Source organism: Akebia trifoliata, chromosome 3, assembly GCF_017979445.1.
Source record: "Akebia trifoliata isolate Shusen 1 chromosome 3, ASM1797944v1, whole genome shotgun sequence".
Lineage (NCBI taxonomy): Eukaryota > Viridiplantae > Streptophyta > Magnoliopsida > Ranunculales > Lardizabalaceae > Akebia > Akebia trifoliata.
In genome coordinates, this window is record NC_141377.1 from 39,724,348 (window position 1) to 39,747,188 (window position 22,841).

At 32.8% G+C, this 22,841-nt stretch overlaps 1 protein-coding gene across 1 annotated transcript; it reads left to right on the top strand.

The window, feature by feature from the left end:
- The first annotated feature begins 8,649 nt into the window (after positions 1-8,649).
- On the top strand, positions 8,650-10,857 carry LOC147406899 (transcription factor bHLH93-like). The gene is made up of 4 exons (XM_086435243.1): positions 8,650-9,559; positions 10,061-10,228; positions 10,337-10,504; positions 10,631-10,857. The coding sequence occupies exons 1-4, from the start codon at positions 8,984-8,986 to the stop codon at positions 10,715-10,717; spliced, it is 999 nt and encodes a 332-aa protein (XP_086291369.1). The 5' UTR covers positions 8,650-8,983; the 3' UTR covers positions 10,718-10,857.
- The last annotated feature ends 11,984 nt before the right edge of the window (positions 10,858-22,841 follow it).

A 22,841-nucleotide genomic window follows, 5' to 3' on the forward strand; every position in this document is an offset into this window, starting at 1 on the left:
TACCCCCATATGTTTTTCGGTGTTAACTCCTATTATTGACTCTCTCACAAAAGCAATCCCGGCAACGTTTCTCAAAAAACGTAATTTTTGACTTCCCACAAAAGTTGTTGATGTAAAAATCGTTATCAAAAAACATGCTTTACTAAGAGGAGTAGATCCTTATTTGATATTTATTTATATTAATATCCTCTTTTCTTGAACTGAGACAAAGACACATATATCAAAAATTGGGTGTGAAATTTGTTTTAATTGGAACCAAATCCAAACTGGAATCAATAAGACAGTTTTGAGTCCCAACCAATTCAGAAACTAACTCGACAGGAACCAAGACCTATATCATTCAAAGGAAAAAAAATTGTATGGTTTAGAATCTAGTTCCATTGATTTGAGAATCAAAATCATGAATAATTTTCTTTTCTATAAGAATCAAATCGGAAGTGACCCATTGACATCCCTAACTATAACTAAAGCTGTCAATGGATCAGATCAAATTCAAAATCTGATCTATTCCGTTCCAATAACTTCAGATATGCATAAAAGATTTGGCTTTAGATAAGAATCCAATTCAATAATGTGTCCAATCAGGTGAAGGTTCCACACATTCTTCATCTTTGTTAATTCTCTCTAATTTGGGGTATTATCACTCTAAGATACACTTGACCAACCAATACCATATATTGGGATTATTTTTGTATTGCAATTAAAAGATCAAGGCTGCAATTTTACTGTTCTTGGTGTGTCAGCTTTGCTTGAATCTTGAATCTATAAATTTTGGAAAGAAAATGACTGGATTATGATTCATTTTAAATAGAGTATAGCCTTCATGAAAATATTGGATAGGATTAAGACTTTATAACTTCTATTAAGGCACCCACCAGGGGTTAATTGAGATGGTAAGAAGCGATTGGGTTTGCTTCCTACGTCGTGACTTCGAATCTTTATACGCCCCTTTAAAGTAAATGTAATTACTTACCTATCATAACACATGACTAGATCTTTCGGTACTTTGTTCGTTGGTAATTTATCAAAGAATTCGTTGATTATAAAAGTGATAAATTTACTGGAAAAACATGTTTTAGGAATTAAAATGAACAATGTACCAAAAGCAGAGTTTCTTCATATTCAACGCATGAAATGGAGATTCACCCTATATTAGGGGTGTCCATGGATAGTCAAAATTTTGAATCTGATTCGATTTCGAATTCGAATTCGAAAAATCAGATATCAGATTCGAAATTGGATATTTTTATATATTCCAACCCTTATCGGATACGAATTTAGATATTAACATTTTGAATACGATAATATCCAATTTGAAATAATATATATTATTTTATTTTATTAATTTTTTATATAAATAATATAATATATAATAAAAAAAATTTAATAATGAAAAATTAGTTGGATAAGGAAAATGTATACTTTTTTTATATATATACAAATTATTCGAATTCGAATCGGATATTATCCGATATCCAATAGGATAATCAGATTCGAATTCAGATATTAGATAAAAATTCCAGATTCGGATATTACTGCATCCGAACTGATAAACATCCATTGACAGCCCTACCCTATACCATATGGAAGAGTGAGGTGCAGATAACCATTTATTTTTTTCTTATATTAGTGAATTTATTTTTTCTTTTTCATCTTCATCCTCTCTCAACACATAATGCTTCAAAAAATTTACAAAATTACCGGAAAAAATGATAAAAGATTTTGGAGGAAGGGGATGACAATACATAAGAGGATCTCCATGAGAGGGATTTATAAAGCAATTGTCCAACCCTTCAAGCTCTTAGACCTGTTCGGCTTCTAATGTGTTCTATGTAATTTCATTAGTTGGTGTATTATAAAAGAAGTTGGTGTGGCAGTATGATCTCCATGAGAGCGATTGATAAAGCAAATTGCTCAAGAAGTGTGCATTCTTGTCAATCAAAAGTCTTCAATTTATGAGTCACTCCCACCTAAAACTTTTGACAACCCAAAAGTGAGCCCAATTAAAGAATCCTAATCTAGAGAAAAAGGTCTATTATTAGATGATTAAATATATCTAATCTAATCAAGTTATCTAAATAGGTTCACTGATTGATAGTTTAGATTGATTTGAAATCTATAGATGCTCTCATAATTCCTTGGTATTGTAGTACATGAGAGAAATTTACAACCTTTAAGCATATACATCTTATATTATAATGCATCTCTAATTCTATCCTTAAAAACTTGATTAGATATAGTTTCAAGAACTCTTCATCCACGTACTTGAAAAGACTACTTGAAATGGTTGTCACCTATGTTCTTCGAGTCATGATTTTCTGATGTCCCCTCTGACACATGCCCCTGTAAGCCTCTTGATGTGGCATAGGTTAGAACCATGGATTTTCCTTGGGATACACAACTGTACATCTCCATAAATATGTGCAATTGTATATCCTGAGGAAAGAATCTATGATTCTAACACATGGCACGTCAGGAGGCATACAAATAAGTGTGTCAAAAAATCATTGTTCATATTTTTTTTTATAACCCATTTCAAATATACCATTAAAACTTGAAAAATCAACACTTAAGGTTTGTGTGATTGTAAATGAAAAATGGTTGAAAATTTTTGATTTTGAAGAATAGGATTGTGCATTTTCCTCTGAATTTCCTGTCCAAAGTGATTTTCCACCATCATTAGGAATATGTTTTCCTACATATTCCCACCCCACCCCAAAATTTAATTTTTATATTACTATTCATATGTAATTTTAAAATAAATAATATTAGATTAAATGAAAAGAAAATATTATTTTTATATTGGTTAAATGGATTTTTGGTAAGTTGAAGGGTATTATTATGCTAAAGTTGGAAATTTATCTCTTAAAAAATAGTCCCACATGAAAATAGTTACGGTGACTATTTGAACACTTCTGGTCATGCTTGGTACACTACAAATTATTTGCATTTGCAACGAATTTTTTACTATTACTTGGTAGCCTTTGGAAACTCGCTTGCAAAATTATTTTTATTTTTATTTTTGGTTGATATTTGCAATGCAATTTTTTTTTTTTTGGCAGTGATTTCTTGTTAAAATAGAATGTGTAAATAATTTTAATTTACTCAAACTCATCAAAGAATTTATTCAAATTATAAAAATACCCTCAATGCTTGTTGCATTAACATACACATGAATTAAAAAAATTATCCTTATCAAAGGTATAGTCACATACATACTGAAATTACAAAAAATAAAATATAAATAATACTCATTTAAAGAAACTATTCAAATTTCAAAAATACTTTCAGTGATTGTTACAATAACATGCATAAGAAATTACAAAAATACCCTTATGATGAGGGATATTTTATAATAGTATTATTGAGGGGTATTTTTGTAATTTTAATATGCAAGTAAATGTATCTTTGATGAGATGTATATTTTTGTGAGGGTTATTTTCATAAATCTGTGTGCATATTACTATGATAAGTATTGAGGGTATATTTGTAATTTGATTTTTTTTAATAGAAAAAAGTGTTTTTTAAGTAATTTTGATATGCTTAAGTTGGAGTCGAATAATTTTGCAAATGATTTACGATGTTTTTTTGTGTCGCAAATCATTTTCTAAAATTTCTTAAGAATTTAGGTGAACTATACAAATTTTTAGCAATGCAAATCATTTGCATTTTGCAACCAAGCAATAATAAAATTGATTACAGAAAAGGGACCGACTAGTTGCACACCACCCATACCAATTGCAGTCCATCACTTTAAAATTCCCCATTGCACTCCCTTTGGATTATTACACTCCACAAATAATTTTTAAAAGATGTTGCACTCCTCTCTCTCTTTCTTTTTTTTTTTTTTTTTGGGGGGGGGGGGGGGGGGGGGGGAACAAATTATTGCTAGTTCGATAATTTTTGCAAGAAATATTTTTTTCTTTTCAGAATCCTTTTTACGAAGTTATGTTTTCTTGAAATACATAGATTCAATTTAAAATCTAACAAAGATTAGAAAAAATCAATGCCTTAATTAAATTGGAGCTAAAGAGAACACGAACAAAATCAATCACAAAATACGATCAAAGTAGAACACGAGCAAAAATTACAAAACTATAAGTTAAAATAAAGCTTAAATCTTAAAAAGTTAGGTATTGGAGTGCAAGCAGTAGGTTAACCTATAGGTTATAAAAAGTAATGGATTTTTTAAGGTTGATGTGCAACCAACCGTTGGTGGTGTGCAATTAGTTGGTCCTTACAGAAAATTATTTGCATTTTGCAAATAATTTTCAACATACTAAGCAGGACCACCATTGCAAACATACAAACCCAATATTTTGAATTTTTTCTCTTATTTTCTTACATTTGTTCCCAAGTTTGTTATACTTGGAATAAATATTAAATTTTGCATACTTTAGATGATATTAAATGGAGGAACAAGATTCATTTATGGGTTTTATTAACGTGTGTCCTAAGGACACACGTTCAAGTGCATTAAAACACGTTGGGATCTAAATTTTGTACCAAAACTTCCTTCAAAAGATTTTTTTTTACCAAAAATACACCCAAGTGCTTGTTCCCAATGTGTATGTAACTCTAACGTGTGCCCTAAGGGCACATCCTCATTAACAAGACCCTTCATTTATTTACTTCAAAATTTCAAGAAGGCCTTAAAGACCGTGAACACTCTCATGAGTAGAACTCACTCAATTCTTACTAAAAAAAAGTCATGATTTTCTGATGCCCCCTCTAACACACGCCCCTAACGTGGCATGGACTAGAACCATATTTTTCTTTTCTCAGGATCTATAATTATACATCCTCATAAATATGTGCAATTGTGTATTTCGAGGAAATAATCTATGATTCTAATGTATGTCACGTTAGGGGGCATGTGTCAGAGGGGACGTCCAAAAATCATTATTTTAATTAAAATATGAGAAATAGACATGACAGGGTGATGAGAGAGCGCTCTCATCTTAAAATCAAATCTTCTTAAATCTTTGTGATATAAATGTCTCTCTTCTCCTCCCATTGATGTTACATATTGTGTGCCCCCACTTGAATAAGACCCAAACCCATTTGTTACATTGCACCTATCTAGCTATCTATCCATATAAACCTTTCAACCTATGTGATCCCAAGATCAAAACCTCCACAGAGAAGGGCCGATTTTGTTGTTAGAATGATGATCATGTCCTGTTTTTTATGGACTTTTATGGTCCCTTGTTTTCTTCATGACTAGCGATGATTAAGACAGAAGAGAAACTTCAAGTTGGAAGACGAATAGAAAAAGACCAAAAGTAAAGATTTTAGTGATTACGTGCTCCCTTGTCTTCTTTTTTGTACAAAAATGTTGATTCAAGTGTGAAACCTCCAATCTTTTAATTGAAACATTGGAAACCAAACAAACACGCTCTCTCTCTCACTCTCTCTCTCTCTCTAGAAGACTGTTTTGGTTAACCCATATGGGACCAGAGATGGACAAAATGACTGAAAAGATGTTTTAGGGGGGGGCAATTCAATATTATGGGCTGAGTACGAAAACCGCTTTTGAGAAACCACTGCACCACTGTCGAAAAGTCTTTTATACTCAAAGCGAACCAAAAAATAATTAAAAAAAAAGGCTAAAAAGATAAAATAAATGGTTTTTATGAAACAAATTTTATTTCAAGAAGATCTAAAATATCTCAATTGAAAGAGAGTGGCCTAATAAGGTAAGGAGTAGAAAGTGGTGGTTTGACAAAAAATTTGGAATATTTTCCGATCAAAGCATGTGGATTGTGGGCCCACATCTGATGATCGTTCCTTAGGTGCATTTCTTTTAAAATAAAGAAAATAATTTATCATTTTATATCCTACAAAATGAATTTTGGGAGAAAATGAATTGTACAATTTGATTATACCTAAGAAAATATAAAAAAGAGAATTTGTTTTTAACATAGTCGTTTTAAAACTCCTTGAGTTGACTTGAAATTTGATTGAGTCAAAATATTGAATTTTGAGGTGACTCAATCCAAAACTCAGTGGAATCTAGTTAGGAAATTCCTTTGGAGAGAAAAATTATTCTCTAAATTTTTAGAGCCCACATGAGTGCCTTTTTTTTCTATTTATGAGACCCACATGGATACCATGTTGGCCAACACATTCATGGGCCGGCCGAGACGACAAAGGATATTAGTAACGCCAAACCGAATAATTGTTTCTATTAATTAAACAACGAACGATATATAATAAACAACAAAAGAAGGTACATAGGGTCCACTTTTCATGATAATTGTCACATCAATTAATTTAAATAAAGTTATCGTGTTATATAATTTCATACCTCCACCTTGAGATTCACAAAGGGCTTTTTTATTTGAATTTGTAAAAATCCCCAATTGTTAACTATCGGTGTAGTACCTGTCAAAGAAATCTCAATATCTCAATCAGATTCACAGAATAATTTAATTGGAATCAATCAAATCCTCGAATTAATAGGTTTATATCTATTTGTATTTTGAGATTCTTCATACTTTTTTTTTTTTTTTTACATCTTTCCTTTTTTTTTATCAACTCTCGTGTATTTATTTTTTTTGCTTTGGTGGGCCGCAAGTGCCATCCCATCCGACACGTGTACATCATTGAATAGTCACCTTTTGGTGGAAGGGCATATAGAGTTTTGAAGGCACGATTTGAGGAGCAAATCCAGTTAGCCTTACCAACTCAATTAACTCTTGGTGGTTATCAACTCTAGTGTATAATTACGAACGAAAAATATGAGTTATGAAGAAGTGAAGAGTTGCAACTTTTCAAAGTTTGGTGTTCCAAACATGCACTAATTTAACGGCTTTTTAACCAGCCAACTTTCACCCCCCACTCTCTACTTCTAAACATGTTCTAATTAAGTACAAACTAAAGGATACAATTAGAAACCATAGATTTTTCTTTGCTATATGATAATGGGTTTAATCTCATATCTAGATTAGTCTAGAAACAAGCTTGATCTAGCTAATCTTAAACTTAAAAGAATAATAATAATAATAATAATAATAATAATAATAGTAGGTAACTTATATTTCCACACTTTTTTTTTTTGTTTTGTTAATATCACACCAATTAATTAACTTAAAGCTAATCTATGAATTTGGATCACCTTTTCAAACTATTTTTAACGACCACACCATTTCATTTCTTGTTCTTCTCTGAAGAAAATCTTCCATCAAGGTTTAATTGTGCTCAAGTGAGAAAAAGCTCGACAAATTCCAAAGGGAATAGTTATGAGAGTGCGTACTCCAGGAGGAAATCAAAAGTGAGCTTCTATTGGATGTTGCTTCCTTACTCTTATTTCTTTTCTTATTTTTTGACTTTTATTTCAAAATTATTTTTCTTTTATTTTTGGGTAAAATTTTCAAATAATTACAAAAGTTTTCGATATTTTAAAAATGTTAACAAAGTCATTATATAATATTGACAATTTGATAATATTTATATTTATAATTTGATAGTATTTTATCAACATTACGTCGTAGTTGTATCAACATCAGCAACATTTCAGAAATACCAAAAATTTAGGTAATTATTTGGGAATTTACCCTTAATTTTTCATAGTGATAAAAAATAAAATGAATATTCTCATTTTAATCACGACACATCAACATCCAAATACTAGCTAGTCATGTAACATAACAATGGGTAGAACATAGATTGATAAGATGGAGAGCGTTGGTGTCGCGATCATCAATTATGTTTCATTAATCCCGATGTAAAACCAACAGCAATGAAATTAAATTCATGTGATCAACCAAGGCCCAGGACACCATTATTGAAGACGGATTATACGGAGAAAATGACTCGACTGCATCAGCCAAAATTGATGTTAAATAAATGGTCTTGGCATTAGTTTATTGACATCTATGAGTACATAAATTTCATGTCTCTATCATTTTCTTTTGGCTAGATATGGTGAGATATATGGATAACATCTACTAATCCCAAAATAATTAAACAGAAAAGTAGAATGATTTAACTAATGGGCACAACTAGAAACAAATATTGAGAAAATTATTCTATTTTTAATAATATTAAAAAAGTGAAGAAAGAACAAAAATACCCACCAACCCTTTTGAATTTGTGAGCTAAGGTAAAACTGATTGGCATTAGAGGAATGGGACCCAACCATGCCTTAAAGAATCGGATTTTCGGATAACCCATTCCAATTTGATCTGATCGATTCCCATTTGAATTGGCCTAGTCAATCCCTCCCAAATTGATTTAGATAGATTTGACATGCACGATACAAATTAATTTATTTAGATTTTAAAAGAAAATTATTTTTCAGCTAAAATCTAGATCAGTAGATGCTTCCATGGTTTAAATTTCCAATCAATCTTGCAATGTTTCAACAGGGATTGAAACGAAATATTGTAACCAAAATAGTCCCAATTTTTTTCCTGACCAAGAGACATTGTCTCAAAGAGAGATTTTACATTCTAGATGCTATAATTACAAAATCTCATTTTTATGTCAAATAAAACTTAAATACATAAATATCATTTTAAAATGAAAATCTTGATTAAATTGATTTTGTTAAAGTTGTAGAGCTATATGTGAATAGAATCTGATAGGGTCTATTATGCTAAATAAATCAATCCTTTTCGATTAAGACAAATGTGTGAGTTTTTCAGTATGGAAATTAATTGAGTCTGTTTGATTGCAAATTTCTATGAAAAGGACATGGAATCACCCACAAAGAGAGAGAGAAAGACAGAGAAAGAAACAAAACCAGATTCTTTTAAATCTTTTAACATTTGGACCATTAATTTCCACCATATTGTACCATAATACATACTTTAATGCATTAATTTCTAAGCAGAATCATTCTTATGTGTGCTTATAACTTTATATATATTCCTTCAACTTGCTGCAACCTTCATGTAATCAAGGTTCCTTCTTTGATTAGAATTCTCTGATTTTATTTTATTTTATTTTATTTTTCTTATAGATTAGTGAGAGATCTATGGAGCTTAATGGGCATGGTTTGTTAGAAGAATTACTTGGTATAAGAAGAGAGAATAATGGGGAAGCTTTCCCTTCGGGAATGAATGAGTTTTTCTCTAATGGGTGGAGCTTAGATTGTTTCAATGAGAACCAAGATATGGTTCTACCCATTTCATCATTCGAAGAATCCAATATTTCCATCAAACCCAATTTTGATTGCTCATTCAATGAAATCTACAACCCATTTGGAGATGGATTCGTGGTACCGGACATCAATTCTTCATGTCAAACATATGATACTCCTCCAATTTCGATTCAAGAAGAAATGACATCGATGATAGAGGATGAAGAACCCGGTTTACTCAACATTGATCTCCAAAATTTGGAGGAGAGACAGATTGATTGTAAGATGGAGGAGTCTATCATGTCTACTGACATTCCGGTGTTCGACATGGATTTGTGTCTAGAGAGGAAAAAGAGGGTCAAGAAAGTGGAGGGGCGGCCGTCGAAAAATCTAATGGCGGAGAGACGGAGACGAAAGCGATTGAACGAACGACTCTCAATGCTCCGATCAGTAGTTCCTAAGATAAGCAAGGTAAGTAATGGGACTCATTTCTTGATTCATCAATTGTTCATATTTAGCTCTTTAACATTAATCTTGAAGTTGGCCTACTTCATGCCCTTTCATAGAGACTTGATTTTTATTGAAATATAGACATTTTAGAAGCTTTAACATCTTGGGTTTTCTCATGATCAAGGACAGATGTAAAATTTTGGATGTTTTTTACACCAACAATCTTGTGTAAACGGATTGTTTCAATTCCCTTTATTTATTTATTTATTTATTATAAATAGGGATCGACTAGTTGCACACCATCCACTATCAATTGCACTCCATCTCTTAAAAATAATTTCCTCTGCATCTCATTTGGATTAGTTGTTGTAATGAAGTGCAATTGGTAGGTTTAAAATAGAGGCTATAAAAAAAAGGTTATTTTCCGAAGGTTCATGTGCAACCAGCAATTAGTGGTGTGCAACTGGTCGCTCCCTTTTAAATATTTGAAAGTAATGGTTGATCAAAATGGATAAATTACAGATGGACAGAACATCTATACTTGGAGATACCATAGATTACATGAAAGAGCTCCAACAGAGAATCAAGAATTTGCAAAATGAAATTGGCGTCGATTCAGATCAGTTGAACCTAATGGGCAACTTGAAGGATTTAAACCCAAATGAAATCCTCACAAGGAACACACCCAAGGTATGGCTTTCTTCTGGATTATTACGTATTACAGACCCCCGTAGACGAACCCATACTAAATTAATCCAATTTTCCCGAATATATTTTTCCGCCGCTACGCCTTTATAGTTTCATGTGGAGAGAAGGAATATGGATACGAAGATCGAAATTTGCTGCCCAGGGAAGCCGGGATTGTTGCCATCAACCGTAAACACCCTTGAAGCATTAGGCCTTGAGATTCAACAATGTGTTATAAGCTGTTTCAATGACTTTGCAATGCAAACTTCTTGCTCAGAGGTACAAATAACTCAAATTACACACACACACACACACACACATATATATATATTTCATAGGAGTTTTTTCATGTCAAGTGATCACCTAATAATGTTTCCTTTCATATATTCTTGTTATTGGTGATAGGTGTTGGAGCAAAGAACATTAAGAAGTGCTGAAGAGATAAAGCAAATTTTATTCAGAAATGCAGGATATGGAGGAAGTTGTCTGTAGAATTGAGAAAACAAGAAACCTTAAGTGATGGATTTGAAGGTCTCTTTAAAAAAGTGGCTTCTATTCATCAGAGCCATCTCACAATATCTATTTATGTAAAAATATCTGATTCAATTGGAGATGTTTTATTAAAGAAATAAGGGTGCTTTGTTCCTTAACATATATACACCTCTAGAAGCCTAGCCAAGTAGTTTTTAATTTCCTCTAAATCAGTAAGGGAGAGGAGTACAACTGTATAAGTTCTATTTAAAAGTACCAATTTCTTATAAGTTATGCTACTTAAAATTACTATTAAGTTCAAAGATGCAAATCTAACAACTATTGATACTTATTGTTTCCTGAATCTTCAAAGAAAATCAAAAGCATCTCCATGAGCTTGACATGAAAATAAGACAATATTTTATGGTATTATAAGCTCTCAGAGTTAATTCTACTCAATTGCAACATTTGGGACTAAATTGAAAGCTAAAAATGATCAAAATATATCTTTAATGTTAAGAAGTTTTCAAATAATATTAATAAGGAAAATTCACGCAATGACTTTATGTCAAAATAAATTACAAAGAAAACAACAGGCCAATCTCATGAACTATGATAGGCAGGTAAATCTCCGTGTCGTGTGTTTGCTTCTATGCCCGAGAAGACAAAATAAGGTTTTCTGTTCTTCACGTTCACGAAGTTCCATATGCATCACCCACAAACAAATTGCCCCGGATCATCAAACCAACAAGACAACCTTTAGATTGGCCTATTTCTTCACATTGCTGTCACTTAATTTTATACTTAGCTCTCCATGCTTACGATAATTTCAGTTCTTCAATGGACATGTTAGATTACCAATCATCATGACTTGTTGGGCTATTTGCTTATTTCAGATATTTACTTTTATGATCCAAGAGCCTGAAACATGGACATTTGTTTCATCATGTACGCCTATTACGAAAACATTTGTATTCGTTGTGTGGCCAACTTGATAGAGTAGTGTCACATTCTTTTGGGATGGATGGAGAAAACAAGGATCCATCTCTGCAACTCAAGTAGACATATTGTCAAAAACTTAGTAAAAAACAGGAACAATTCAGGGATTAACTACAAGTAGTTCTAGTGCTCCCCTCCAACTTAGGAACAACTTGTGTCGAAATATTGTCTGAAATGAAGCCTGACTCTTGCAAATCACCCCAATAGTAGTTCTACTCCTATCTTTCCAATATAACAGAACAAGAATCAGATTGAGAGATGGAAAAATTGATGCCAGTACACAACTCAAACTCGGTGTTGGGTTTATTTTCAACCAGATGATTCGATAGAGTAACGTTCTACGAAAGATATGCAACCCAATCTCAACATTTCATTTGATGCCATATCTGTATGTGCTAAATAGAACTTAGACACATTAATTTTGTTCCAAAAGAAATACAATTTGTATGTTCTAGAAGCTAGGTTCCAAACTTTGGTTTAGTCCTAAACTTCACCAAGAAAAAAATCGAAATCATTTTGAAGTAGCTTAATTCAACATTGAGAAAAAATGTGACAACTTAAGAGACATTTAGAGAATTATTATTGAAACATTGGGAAAATGCACTCATATTTCAAGAAATGATAGAACTAGCATGACACCAACAATTCCATTGCCGGGGTGGGGGAAATATAGTCATAACATATGCAAGACGAGTTGTGTTCTATTCAAATTGATGCAAGTATCTACGAATAACAATTTTAGAGATGAAATTTAAAAACCTACAAATAGGTTGAAGGCTTTGTGGCAAATTAAGCTCTCTACAAAGCATAGTGACATGATGATGATGTTCCACACTCAATCCAAGAGTGTCATCAGATAAGACTAGGATTTACATATTGTGATACAATAAAAACATGATCCGATAAGGACCCGACCCAATAAGTATTGGATCGATTCCAAATCTTATCTGATTCTTATTAAAGTGGATCCCAAATCAACCCCAATCCAATCCAAATAGGATCGAATAAGGATAACCCAGAACCACGTCACTTGAATAGGAGGGCACGCATGAAGAAATTGTGCTCGAATCCTACATTTAGGAATCACCTCAATCAACCAAAAATTTTATTGTTAAAGGTGTGGATCATGGGTTGGTGGGCCCAAGCAATCAACAGTTCCAAGCTCATCACGGGAGTTTGTTTGCTTTTCAACCCTATTTTTGACTATGGTGTACATCCTTATGGGTAGGGGTCTCAATGGGCCTGACTACTTGGACCTATTATCCCTATCACTCCAAATTAGACTAACTTATGGACCTTACCCAACCGATCTCCTGAAAATCAAAAGGAGAGATATTCCAGCCTTTCAAGTCCAGATACAGCCAACAAAGCCTTACCCCCAAAAATTAAATGAATCCTCTCAAGTTTAGGTTTTTTTTTTTTTTTTTTTTAAGATAACGGGGGTGTCTGGACTTTCATCCAACTAGGTGGAACCGGATGAGCCAGGGATAGAACCAAGGCACATGCAACGCCCGCACATCACACACATCAGATAAGTGAGGGAATGCCCTCGCGGGTGGCCCCAAGGAAATATTGCTCATACGGGGTATCGAACACATTACCTATGGACTCTCACCGCTTATTGGATTCGAAATTGCCAGTGAACTACTCCTCGGGGTTGAATCCTCTCAAGTTGAGATGTGTCTCAATAAAAAAGTAACGCAATTACACAGTTGAGATGGTGGGGGAAGCCCTTAGACCTGATCCATTAGCAGGGAGGCCATCCCAAACATTGAAGATTAACACACGCACGAGACATTTGAATCTTTGATAGTGGTATGAACCCCCAAATCTCAAATGGGAATGAATTATGTCAAACCCATGAAATCATGTTAACTAATGAAGTATGATTGAATTTAAATCTCTAATTGTAGTATGTGTGAAAAATAAAGCAGCAAATAGAACAAAATCGCATACGAACACAAGGATTTACGTGGTTCGACAGTGTGCTTATGTCTACGGATCAGATAAAAAATCCAATCACACTATTTTCTTTCTAGTTTTACAACCCCAAAGATCTCTACAAAAACAGGTGTATAGAGAAAACGTGTCTATCACCCTAAAAATAGAAAACCCTCAAGAAAATATTACTTAATTGCCTTTCTAGTAACCTAAAAAATTTGGTCGGGGGGCTCTGGCATGCTCACAGATCAACGTACCCCTAACAAAATACATGACATTTACACAACAATATGACTCCAAAAATCTTGATAAACATATAAATTCCATGAAATCACGGTAACTAACGAGCATGATTGAATTGATTAATGTCCTAACAAACAGCTAATGATCTCTAGACATGGTTGGAAGTAGTTGCACGAAATCCACTTAGGAAAGCCTTCTATAAAAGAGTAGGAATAAAGAGGTGCAACCTCCGAAATATTGAGGCTTAACTCTCGTGTCGGAGTAAAATTTGCAGGAATCATGTCAAATTATTTAAACAAACATATATGATGAGAAGGCCATCATCATTCATAGTCATACGATCAATGTTGAGCTGTAATATGTGAAATTCAACAACTACAAGAAGAATGAGGAGACAGCATTATATAAAACTTAAATGCAGTTAGGTTTATAATTTTGTGTCTCTTGAAGTACTCTATCAGATTGTGATATATTCTAGCTTCAAAACCAACCACCCAAAATTCAATTTAAAGGTTTTAGAATCTCTGTTAAAGTGGGTGAAAGCTTGCATGTTTATGAGTTCTATATAGAATATCTAAACATGGCTTTATTCTCTCATTCCATTGTTGATTACACAGCCATTTATCATAAAACAAGGATCCCACTCAACCTATAAAAATCGACTCAAATAAAATATCTATTTAAAGTTTAGATAACACTTTAAATGAACATATAGAAAGATATTTTGCACTTTAATGACAAAACTCCAACTAATCTACTAATCTCCTTTATTGGAGCAGTTGATTACCTAGCTACCCTAAAAGAATACAACCCCACCAAAAAAGAAAGCAAATAAATAAAAGCAAGTAAAGTGAGACAAGGATAAGAAATATAATCAAGTATTGTCTTCTCCATGTTTGATCACCACCTCTCTCTACAAGGAATTCCACTAGAAATCATCACAAAACAAAGCACTTGATCATCTTTTATACTTTTACCATGCCACACCATAAACAAACAATACTCTACTGAAAGGAAACCTAATCTTTTCTAATGTAAAAGGTTTTCAAGTGTACTATTGCTTTAATCCAATTCACTCGATTTCGAGGCCCTAAAGAAAGTCAAACATTGTGCCAAACATTTTTCAAAATGTGGGTTAGAAGTTTCGGCATAGAGATCATCCTCACAAAAAATCAGCCCAGTTTAAAACTTTTAACCCCAGTTTCCAAGTTAGATACATCTAAAATAAAATAAAAAATAGATTGATGCAGTCTAGATTATCAGAAAGATTTTTATTTTTCACAAATATGGTGGACATGAACCCATGATAAATCAATGGGCTATGGATGCAGGGTGCAAACCCTACCGACTCGAAAAAATTGATAATTACTGAGGTTTGATTTAACCCTAGATTGTTCTAAAACTGTTGGACTTAGAGAGTAAAGTGCTCAAAAGCATCTGGATGCATTATGCTCTTTCCACTTGTGTTTAAATTTCTATTAAACTCTAATTTCAACTCCACTAATATGTCAACCAGCTTAATTGACTGGTGAATCAACTTGGTCAATAATAGCTTTTTTAACATTTTAAATTTAAAATCATACTTGTTTTATTGTTTTACAATAAACATGTAAATATGGGGAGCATATATTTCGACCCCAGCCTAGGTATCCAATTGATGACAAAATATGAAAATATTGCTAAATGGGGTGTAGATAGTGAATCAAATTTTTAATGACTGCACCCCTTTCAAGTTATTCTTTAAAGAAACACTCCAATCTGGGGTGGTATTCATCAAGTGAGAAGAGCTCTTTGAACTCTAAAGAGATTCATTCTAAGAGTGGAAGGGTGATCGAGAAAGAAATCGATGATTGATTGTTATCATATTGCACCGTACGTAGTTGTTCTTTGTCCTCTTCATTCAGTTCTAGTAAATTGGGTTGGCAAAGGTCAAGCTTCAAGATGATTAATCTACTTTTATAATTATGATCATCATCAATATCACCATTAAGGATTTGGGAAAATCCAGTCTTATACTATCGAAATGGGTTCTATCTATTCTCACTATTTCAATTCATGTTCTTTTGAATCTTCCTCTAGTTGAATAACTCCAAACCATTTCAATCCTTTTTTTTTTTTTTTTTTTTTTTTTTTGGGGGGGGGGGGGGTAGTTTGGCAATTATTAGAGTTTTATAACTGTAAGGACAAGATGTAAACTTTTGATTAATGCTGGAGTGACCTCTGTGAGGGACACATGGGGGACATCTTGACGTGGTGGTGCGGGCATGCCCATAGATGCATTTTCTCCAAGATACAAGTAAAATGTATCTAGGACATGCGTCCGCCACCATGTCAAGGTGTCCCTCGTGTGTCTCCCTTTATCTCAAAATAATTTTGATGGAATGAGTCCTAGTAAAGTTTCTTGGACTAACAAGGAAACTCCTGAAAGACTTTACCATCCGTGTGTCAAATTGTTATCGTGAAAAGAATTAAAAAAATGCTCAAAAGCAAAAAATAGAAAGATGACTAATTAGCAAAGTGTTACATGGAAAGATAAGAATAGATCTCGTCTAAGAAGGAAATGAGATATTTGCCCAAATCTTTCCTAAAAGGGGGAAGATTAGGGGTTGGCAATGGGTCGGGTCGGGTCAGGTCAGGTTGAGGTAAGGGTATTATGAAATTTTATCAAACCCAAACCCAACCCAACCCATTTAATAATCGTCTCAAAAACTTAAACCTAAATCCAACTCATTTATAAATAGGTATACCTGACCCAACCCATATATAACGTATTTAATAAAATTATAATCTTTATTAGAAAAAATAAGTTACATTTTCACCATCAAAAATAAAATATCGTTACTAAAAATAAAGTCACACAACCGTAAACTAAGTTCAATGGTGAAAAATAATTTTATTTTGAATTTTTTTTCAAAATTTGTAGAATTTTGTCCTTTACAACTATGTGGCATCATATCATGTTTTTTGGATGCCTTAAGGTGATGTGGTCAAAAAATTGTCCTTACTAACTTACTAAGGAAAGTATTTTTTTCAATATTATTATTATTATTATTGGCTAAGTAAAGTGTATTTCATTATCACATAAGACATAATAGCTTTACTTGATAAGATCTTAAAATCTTACTAAAGGTCATTTTATCAATATTAAGAATCATACATTACATACCTCTAGATTTTAATGAAAAAATGGAGTAAAAAAATATAAATATAAATAAATAACTTATTAAGAAAAATGTTTTTTCTTTTCCAAACTAAAGCTAAACCATTTGTTAATTTAGAAATATCTTAAAATACTATTTATATTTTACAAAATTTGAAAAAAAAAATTATGAAAAAGTTATAGGAAATTCTTAAAAATAAAATAAAATGAATAATTTATTTATTTTTAAATAATTGTTGATATATTTAAAACTATAAGTTAATGACAGAATAACTAAACGTGTCTAAACAAATTAGGAGGGTTGACGCCGAGAACCCAAACCCAACCCATTTAATAATCATGTTAGATGGGTGGACACTATTATGACTCAAACCTAATTAGGCTTGACCCAAACCCATGAATTTCGTGTCGTGTTGAGATTGCAATCCCTAAAAAAGATCTCGGATCCACAGGGATTTGTGAGGGTGAGGGTGAGGGTGAGGGGGAGGGGGCAGGGGGAATCTATAAAGATAGAATAGTGATTTTCTGACACACACCCTTTGACATGATATGTGCTAGAATCATAGATTCTTTTCCTTGGGATATACAACTACACATATTTCTAAGAATGTACAATTGTGTACGAGGGAGGAATTCTATGATTCTAGCCTATGCCATGTCATGGGGTCTATAGGGGTGTCAGAAAATTACGACTCATAAATATAACCTCATAAGAAGAAGAAGAAGAAGAAGAAGGTATACAACTCTAAAATTTTAGAATCATTATTCCATAAAAATATTTAGTGATTTGATTTTCGGAGAGTTCATTTTTTTAGGGTGACCGAGAATTCATTGAAGATCGAGGATGAGCTAGGGCCGAGGAGTAGAAAATTCCCCGACACAATAATAAGAATTTATCTCATGTAATGTAATTATAAAGAATGATTAAGGGTCCAATCTTTCGCACTATACATGAACATCAATACTGAAACAAAAACCTAAAAAACGTAACATCAGTCACCGGGTACTATTGAGATAAGCCCACTAAGCATCCACTATCTATTGTCCTCAAATAGATCTTGTCACTTGTGATTTGGATGTGAGAATGGGACTAAGCTTGGCGTGCTTATCAACCGTACTTTACGGTCATTTCTTTCTCCTTATATTCTTTCTCAAACTGGCAAAATGGGTCGGATCCTTTTCATGGGTCCATATATATATATATATATATTCTTTTGTAAAGATATAATAAAAAAATAAAATACCAACTATTTTCTTCGTGACACGCACTAATGAATTATCTTGAGGACCAATCATTATTTGGGGATGTGGGTCCATCCAAGAAGTTAACCATTCTATTAAATGTTAATGATAGATTATTTCATGGGCCATGTAAAGTCCATGGAAGATATTGAACTTCAATTCTATTAGAATCGTGATAATCTAACGTCTCCCATCATAGAATCATAGATCATTTGCCTCGGGATAAATAGGAAAAAGATTTATAATTTTGCATATCCCAAGATAAATGATCTATGATTCTATGATGAAGACATACGTCAGAGGGAAGCGTCAAAAAATTATTTATTATATAATAACAAACACCTTATTATGATTAAGATTATGATGTCCATTTAAGTGGTGAAAGTAGATTAAAGATAAAGGTGATGGCGATATTAATTTAGGTATTTAATTAAGTGGGGTTCCATAAAATAATAATTAAAATAATAGAAAATGTGAATGGGAAAGGGCATATATATATACAATTGTACTGGAAACATCACGGAAGGGAGTACTACTACAAGCACCTTTCTTAGTGTGGTGGGTGGGTGGTGGACCCATGCCATGGCCAGCTTTTGGAACAATTTTTATTTTTGAGATTTGAAAAATTATTATCTCATTGACATATTTTGCCTTTTTGTCGTTTCTTAATGTATTTCTTTAGATTAAGACTTTCTGTGTTTTTTTTTTCTTCTTTCCATCGATATGATATTATTTCTCAGAACATGGATTGTGAATATTTCAAATGATAATCAAATTAATATTTGAATCGAAATTTTGAGAGAATTAGTCTTTATTTCTTATTTGTACTCTATTTGTCGGACACATTTAAACATCATATTGAATAATCCAATTGTATATATATATATATATGATGAGTCATTTATACCAAGACAATCATCTTTTTCGAAAGAGTCGTGCTAGAGTAACATTGAAATTGACCTTGTTTGGAACATTGGTGTGCACAGAACCATAGATGCTTCTCACTCATAACTCAATGAAAAGCATCTATGATTTTATAAACATATCCACATCAACAATGTTTGAAACGATGTCAATTTCAATGTTTCTTCAACATTTTTCTTTTCGAAATTCAATCTATTTCATTTGGGTTAGACCAGCCTTACTAAGTTTGTAATGATTTTATTCTTACTAAGGGTCCTTGGGGTTATTTTGTGACATCCAAAAACATGATTTGATGCTTCAAGTTGTAGAGGACAAAACTTTATGAACTTTGAAAAAAAATATATATATTTTTCTTGGTTGAACTTTAATTTTAAATTTTGGAGTTAGGAGGAAGTTCACTATCCGTCTATTTTCTAAACCTTCAATTAAGCCTAAAAAAAAACTGTTTTAAAAAAAAAAATGGATATGAGTTTTTTGATAAAATCTAGAAGACTGTGATGTTGGATTGCTAATGTGGTATTTACCATTTGACCAAAATGTACAATCCTTAGTAAGGCTTAAAATCTTACTAAATTAGTAAGAAAAATGCTTCTCATTTCATTATTACTAGACGTGAAAAGTTGATCAAAATTAACTATTAAAAGTCCATTTTTTCGATCTCAAGACAACTTTCTATTGAAGTGGCTAGAAATATAAAAATAAATTGATCCTTTATGATGGTCTCCATAGTATAGGAAACTCATTATATTATCAAATTCTGCACATGGCATCTATTTGATCCCAGCAAGTGGGACTATAAATAAGGAATAATATCGAAATGCGAATGTCTATGACTTCACGTAGACGGTAACAACTTTCACAACCATGATATTTTTGCGAGTAAATTCTTACAATAAAGTTATTTTGCACTGATAAAGGACCTTTAGTGCAAATGTTTATTGAGGGCATCCATATGTGAAAAATCTCAGGTTGTGGAGGCGACTAATGTTTTTGTAATATATCAGATGTTCACGTACAAGGATGGATTGGACAAGATTTGGTGCTCTAAGATGTCAGTTGTCTTGTTCCATCTGATTGGGCCTATAGGTTCGGACCATCTCGTCATTTAAATATATAAAAAAAATCATTATTTTATCTCAATTATTGTATTTTGTGGTTGGGATTGGTTCTTTGACTTCTTTTCCATGAGGTTATCGGTACATTTAAAAATAAAAGAATAATTGTGATCACGATTTTAAAACTCGTTTTGACATCTTGTCTCGTCCATGAACAAGATTGAGTCGTCTCATATGAGATTTTAAAATATACCTTATAATTAGAACAAACCGTTTGAGACAATTTGTTAACTTGCCTCGTTGGTGGACGATATTCAGACAACTCGAACAAGATTTAAAACCATTGTTGAGATGGTATAAAGTTTAAAAATGTTTCACAAAGATAATCCATTCTACTATTTGCATGAAATAGGCTCATTTATAGTTCTAACTCTCTAAATTTTCAAAATATTTTGTTAGACTTTATTAGAAGATTAAGTAAGATTCACCTCCAAAATCATGGAATAAAGAAATAATGAAAATTAAAAAACAAATATGCACTCAGAGAGAAAGAAAAAGAGACTGATTTGGTGCTTCGCGAGCGACTTTACAGGGTGTAAATGTTCTGGCAGATTCCAACAACGTGGATCCCGCAATCATCATTCTTTGTACCTGCTGATGCAACTAAGAGGCCTTTTTGTTAGTTTTGCTGTCACTGTTCCAACACCATCCATCACATGATCCACTGTGTTGCAACACAATAGACCATTTTTTATTTTTTATTTTTTATTTTTAAATTTCTATTGGAGATCAAGGATCCTATGAATCGTTGATGGATCCGGGGCGGAGCTAGTAAGGAGATTTTATTTATTTATTTATTTTTTGGGTGGGGGGGACGTCATCACCGTCTTGTCTGGATCTTCTCTCATAGACTGATTGAAAATGATCTAAATATCTTTTTCTTCAATTTCCAATAAAAAATCTCTAAATATCTCTACAAGTTCATTCATCTTCAGGCTTTTCAATTGTACCGTTAACTGTATAACATACCCCCACTACAAGAAAATACTGACTCCACCCTGGATAGATCAAAGATAATTTTTGTGCTATATGATCCTAATTTTTCAACTGTCTTGATACTCTCGTTGATAACTATATAAAATTTATCTTCTTAATCCCTTCCCTATACAATATATTGATGATTATAAGGTAGGATGAGGATCATACTTAATTCAAGAGTACACTCACAATCTTTTATTTATCCTAAATGATGATAGATTTGTATAATAGAAGACAATGGTTGTCCCTCCCTTTGAAAAATAAAATAAATAAATAAATAAAAACTGGAATTGGCAATCAAGTGAGAGAAAGAATTTCCACAGCACTTCAAATAGTTGAAGCTACTCCTTCCTATCAAGTATCTTGGGTTGTTCCTCATCTCAACAAGACTCAAAGTTACTGATTGCATGCCTATTATTATCAAGATTACTTGTAGGATCAAGTCTTGAAATGCCCATTTTCTCTCTTTTGCAGTAACGATGGAACTCGTCGTATCAGTGATATGTAGTATGCAAATCTATTGGTCTAGTGTGTTAATTCTCCACAAGAATATGTTGAAAGAAATTGAAAGACTATGTGCTAGATTATTATGGGTAGGGCCAAAAATGGGAAATAAGATGCATTGTGTGAGTTGCAAGATAATGGGTAGGGGAAGAGAAGAAGGTGGGTTGGGATTTCATGACCTCCGTCTTCAAAATAAATTGGGTTTTGCTAGACAAGTGTGAGATATTGCTTCGAACAGGAAAAGCATTTTGGTGGAATGGATCCAAAAGAAAAGGGAACTCTTATGCCACAAAACTCCATGGCAAGTGGCATCTTCCTACCAACCTAGCTATCTCATTAGGAGGGAAATAGGATCATATCAAAATCATGAATGCTCAGAGTCAGATAGAGTCATCTAAACAACTAATCCTAAAGGAACTTACTCCATGAAGTATGCTTTTAAAGCCCTTAAAAAGACCAACCCTCAAGTTAGATGGCACAACTTTGTATGGTTTCCCAACAGCATTAAACGACATAGTGCCACTGCATGACTTTGCCTCAAGAGACTGAAAACTCAAGACATGCTCAAGGCTAGAGGGGTCATTCAGAACTCGTGTTGTTATTTCTGTAGAAGCTATCCTAAATCAGAAGATCACTGATTTTTTTTTTAATATAATTTCTCCCACGACTTGTCGCAAAGAATTGTAAGAAGATCCAACATATCCCATTCAAACAAAAATTAGAAAGTAGAGGTCAAGTGGGCATGCAACAATTTCAAAGGAAAATCTTTAATGCAGTCACTAAAAATTTGGCGTTCAATGCCTTCATTCACCACATGTGGGCTAAACGATGTAGGAGGCTCTTCCCAAACAACTACAACCCATCTAAACTAATAGAGACTATGATAGTCAGAGATGTTCGAATAAGACTTCAAAGCGTCGAAGCCACTGTGAAAGACAACCCATTTTCTAGAGACTTTATGGACTCGTGGAATCTGGCCCCTAAGTACATGGTTAGAGTGCTAGTGAAATGCAGAAGGACCAAGCCTCCATACTGTTTT

Excerpts from the sequence above, each read along its gene's own strand:
- LOC147406899 (XM_086435243.1), top strand. The coding sequence starts at position 8,984 with ATGGAGCTTAATGGGCATGGTTTGTTAGAAGAATTACTTGGTATAAGA. Across the intron at positions 9,560-10,060 it reads TAGTTCCTAAGATAAGCAAG|ATGGACAGAACATCTATACT; the intron begins GTAAGTAATGGG and ends GATAAATTACAG. Across the intron at positions 10,229-10,336 it reads TCACAAGGAACACACCCAAG|TTTCATGTGGAGAGAAGGAA; the intron begins GTATGGCTTTCT and ends ACGCCTTTATAG.